At 43.1% G+C, this 3,438-nt stretch overlaps 1 protein-coding gene across 1 annotated transcript; it reads left to right on the forward strand.

The window, feature by feature from the left end:
* The first annotated feature begins 355 nt into the window (after positions 1–355).
* On the forward strand, positions 356–2,667 carry LOC104964284 (peptidase inhibitor 15-A-like). Its single transcript, XM_010793027.1, has 3 exons — positions 356–458; positions 563–876; positions 2,531–2,667. The coding sequence occupies exons 2-3, from the start codon at positions 607–609 to the stop codon at positions 2,651–2,653; spliced, it is 393 nt and encodes a 130-aa protein (XP_010791329.1). The 5' UTR covers positions 356–458; positions 563–606; the 3' UTR covers positions 2,654–2,667.
* Positions 2,668–3,438: the final 771 nt, after the last annotated feature.

Here is a 3,438-nt window from a genome sequence, read left to right on the forward strand (position 1 = left end):
TGGTAAAGGAGGATATGTATTCCTTTATTCTTACTTTGTGCACAGTGTCTAGAAGCTTGTAAACTATAATACATGAGCAATAGTAAGCTGATTATATCTTGTTTTATTTATCTGAATTTGCGAGGTCATCACATGCATGGAATTCAGTCCAAAGCAAACTATGTCAAAGCTCAAGTAGAGTGCCTCAAAATTGTACAGTCTTTGATATAGTAAATGTACTTGCTGAGGGAAAACCCACCATCTGCTGTTTCAGGTGACAGGAGGGGCAGAGCTCTACCTCTGAGGCACTTCCTGTCCGCTGCAGAGCATATAAACCCTGAGAGAGGACTGATCCTGAAGCACTCACAGTCTGCAAAGCGTAAAACCTCCTCCTCCTCCTCTCTCTCTGCAGCATAGCACCGGCGCTCCAGAGGGGATACAGCCGGGAAACATAGGCACAAGTCCCGCTGCAAGAGAAGGTAGGAGCGGCGATATTTCTGTCCTGTATTTGGAGCTTAGTCTGCTTTGTTATGCATGTTATTTGCGACAAAACTTTAGGAGTGTCTTTGTGCTTTCCTTGCAGATCACTCCACAGATCGCTATATACTGCAGCTTCATTAATCCATCATGCAGTCTCAGTTATTCGCCGTAGACTTTATACTTCTGTGCATGTCATATGGTGCCAGTGCATTGTCCAGCACCATCCCCGCAGCCTCAGGGTCTCTGTCGGGGAATAACTTCACCTCCGCGACTCAAAGCTCCGGGACAGACTCCTCCAGCTTCTCCAGGAGCCGGAGGAAGCGCTTTATCAGCCAGAATGACATGCTCGCTATTCTTGACTACCACAACAAAGTGAGAGGGAAGGTGTTTCCCCCCGCAGCCAACATGGAGTACATGGTAAGTGAGAGCTTTGATTCATTTATATGTGTAATCAATATGCATGTGTTTAGTTTATGTGTTTGTTTATAGTGTCGTGGACCGTTCCCATCGATCAACTGTCACAAAAAAATGTAAATGGGGCAGCTTTAGCAAACATTGCTAATGGACACCCTTCAAATCCCAATACATGACATAGTAGACCTCCTGTTTTTTTACTATGCATGTTCTGCTAGTGGAAAAATGCTTAGTCAAAGGAAGATTTAATAGCTGCAGTTTGGAAAGGAAGTAAAGTGACAAATGTCTGGTAGTTTCTTGGCGTTGAGCTGTGGAGCAGATTGCTCTGCAGGAGAGACCACCAGAGTAGTCACTTCCAGGGGAAGAGGGGTCATGTATGGTGCCAGCAGCCTGCTCACAGGAGTAAGAAAAAAAAAGCCCAATCAGACTTTAAATTCCAATCTAAAGCTTACATTTTAAGCTACACAAAAAAGTGGTGGTGTTAATAAGCAGTGTGATAAAGAGTATCTGCGAGAAAATGATTGTGTCTTGATGCTTGAATGCAGTCTGCAGAGAGCTGTGTTTTCACTATTATGGTGTAAAGTAGCTCATTTGACTTTGAAAGGATGTAACTTTAAAACAAAACAACTGAGCTATTTCCATTTTAAGACTTTAGGCTGCCTCTCCATTCTCTGTAGCTGCAAGTTAGTAAGGTGGTTAAATAAAAACCAAGTGCTAAGGTGTTAAGGATAATAATTGTAAATCCAGATCAAACCTACTGCAGAATGAAGTCCTTTCTCATGGCTACAGTCACATTACCTACGTGAGTGTGTGTTGATAAGTATCCAATTACCTGTGTGTGTGTGTGTGTGTGTGTGTGTGTGTGTGTGTGTGTGTGTGTGTGTGTGTGTGTGTGTGTGTGTGTTCAGTGGAGGACTCACAGTTTATGTAACAGATTTGATGGATGACTTTTGCGTCCTGCCATGGCAACACCTTCACAGAGCTGTGGTCTCACATGTCACTGAGATGATATCTGATGGTGTGTGTGATGGTGTGTGTGATGCTGTGTGTGATGCTGTGTGTGATGTTGTGTGTGATGGTGTGTTTTGCAACTTACAAATGATTTATCAATTCAATTCAATTCAAAGGGGCTTTATTGGCATGAAAGTTAAATTAAACAATGTTGCCAAAGCATCACAATACAAAATAATTAACAACATTAACATACATTTCAAATGTTTACATATTATTGATGATATATATATATACAGTGATACAATTACATTTCAACACGCGTGTGTGTGTGTGTGTGTGTGTGTGTGTGTGTGTGTGTGTGTGTGTGTGTGTGTGTGTGTGTGTGTGTGTGTGTGTGTGTGTGTGTCATTCACTGTCACTTGTATAAGAATGTTAAACACCTGACATTCTGAAAGAACATACATAACATTCATCTGTTTGCAACTCATATATCAATATTCCAAGTACTGTATATAGACTTTTCTGCACTATATATTTTGTATCCTATTTTATTTACATGTAATATTTTATTTAATCTGTTTTATTGTGTTGCACTGTTGGAGGAGCCTGTGACCTAAGATGTTCATTGTCACATCTACACTGTAGCTATGTACGAATGACAATAAAAGCCTTGAACCTTGAATCTTTCATCTTGAATCTTCAGGTGTGGGACGACACCCTGGCGAAGACCTCTGAGGACTGGGCCCACGCCTGCCTGTGGGAGCACGGCCCGTCCCACCTCCTCCGGTTCCTGGGTCAGAACCTCTCAGTGAGGACAGGACGGTGAGTGACCTCTGACCCCTCCCTCCCCCTCTCACACATCTGCTGGCACTCTCTCTCTCTCTGTCATGGTCGCTGCCTCCCCTCCTAAAGGTTTCTGCTCTGTGACCTGGTGACGGCCTGAGGAATGCTCCGGTGACCCTTCGTATAAACACACGTTGTGTTTTCAGCCATGACCCCTGAGGACAAAGAAGCATCCCTTTAGTGGGTCTTGACTTTCCATTTGGAAACACAGGGCACCTTCACGTGTTGCTGCACTTTCACATTTGATTGAGAACATGAGACTCCAGGGAAAACAGCTCACTGACTGGCAGAGACAGCCCTGTAGGAAGGATGTTTCCTCTAAAAGCGACTAATACTAATGTAGAAACAATACTTCGAAAAGGTTAACAAGGTAACGCTTTTGTTAGTGCAGAGCATGTTTGGATATCTACAAGAAAAACTGGCCTACTTTTCGGTAAACAAACAAGAAAATGAAATAGGAGTGTCAACATTTATTTAGCAGACTCTTTATAATAGCCGCTTTCAAACCAAGTACTTTGCCTTACTTAGTGCCGGCACTTAGTTCCCCGGCACTTACGGTACGTCGGCACTTACGGTACGTCGGCACTTACGGTACGTCGGCACTTACGGTACGTCCACACAGCAGCTTAACATTTTTTTTTAACTTTGAATGGGGGTGACGTCACTTTGACTCGCTTTTGGCCGAACTGCATTGTGGGGAAGCAAAGCGAAGATTTCCAGGATTTTCAGGATTTTCAGGATTCAAAAGTTGAGCAATGTTCAACTTTC

This window comes from Notothenia coriiceps, unplaced genomic scaffold (assembly GCF_000735185.1).
Source record: "Notothenia coriiceps isolate Sejong01 unplaced genomic scaffold, NC01 NC01_scaffold00037024, whole genome shotgun sequence".
Taxonomy (NCBI): Eukaryota; Metazoa; Chordata; class Actinopteri; order Perciformes; family Nototheniidae; genus Notothenia; species Notothenia coriiceps.

Bases quoted from the DNA above. Each gene is read 5' to 3' on its own strand.
- LOC104964284 (XM_010793027.1), top strand. From the start codon at position 607: ATGCAGTCTCAGTTATTCGCCGTAGACTTTATACTTCTGTGCATGTCA. The intron at 877-2,530 runs GTAAGTGAGAGC...TTGAATCTTCAG, and splicing joins CAGCCAACATGGAGTACATG to GTGTGGGACGACACCCTGGC.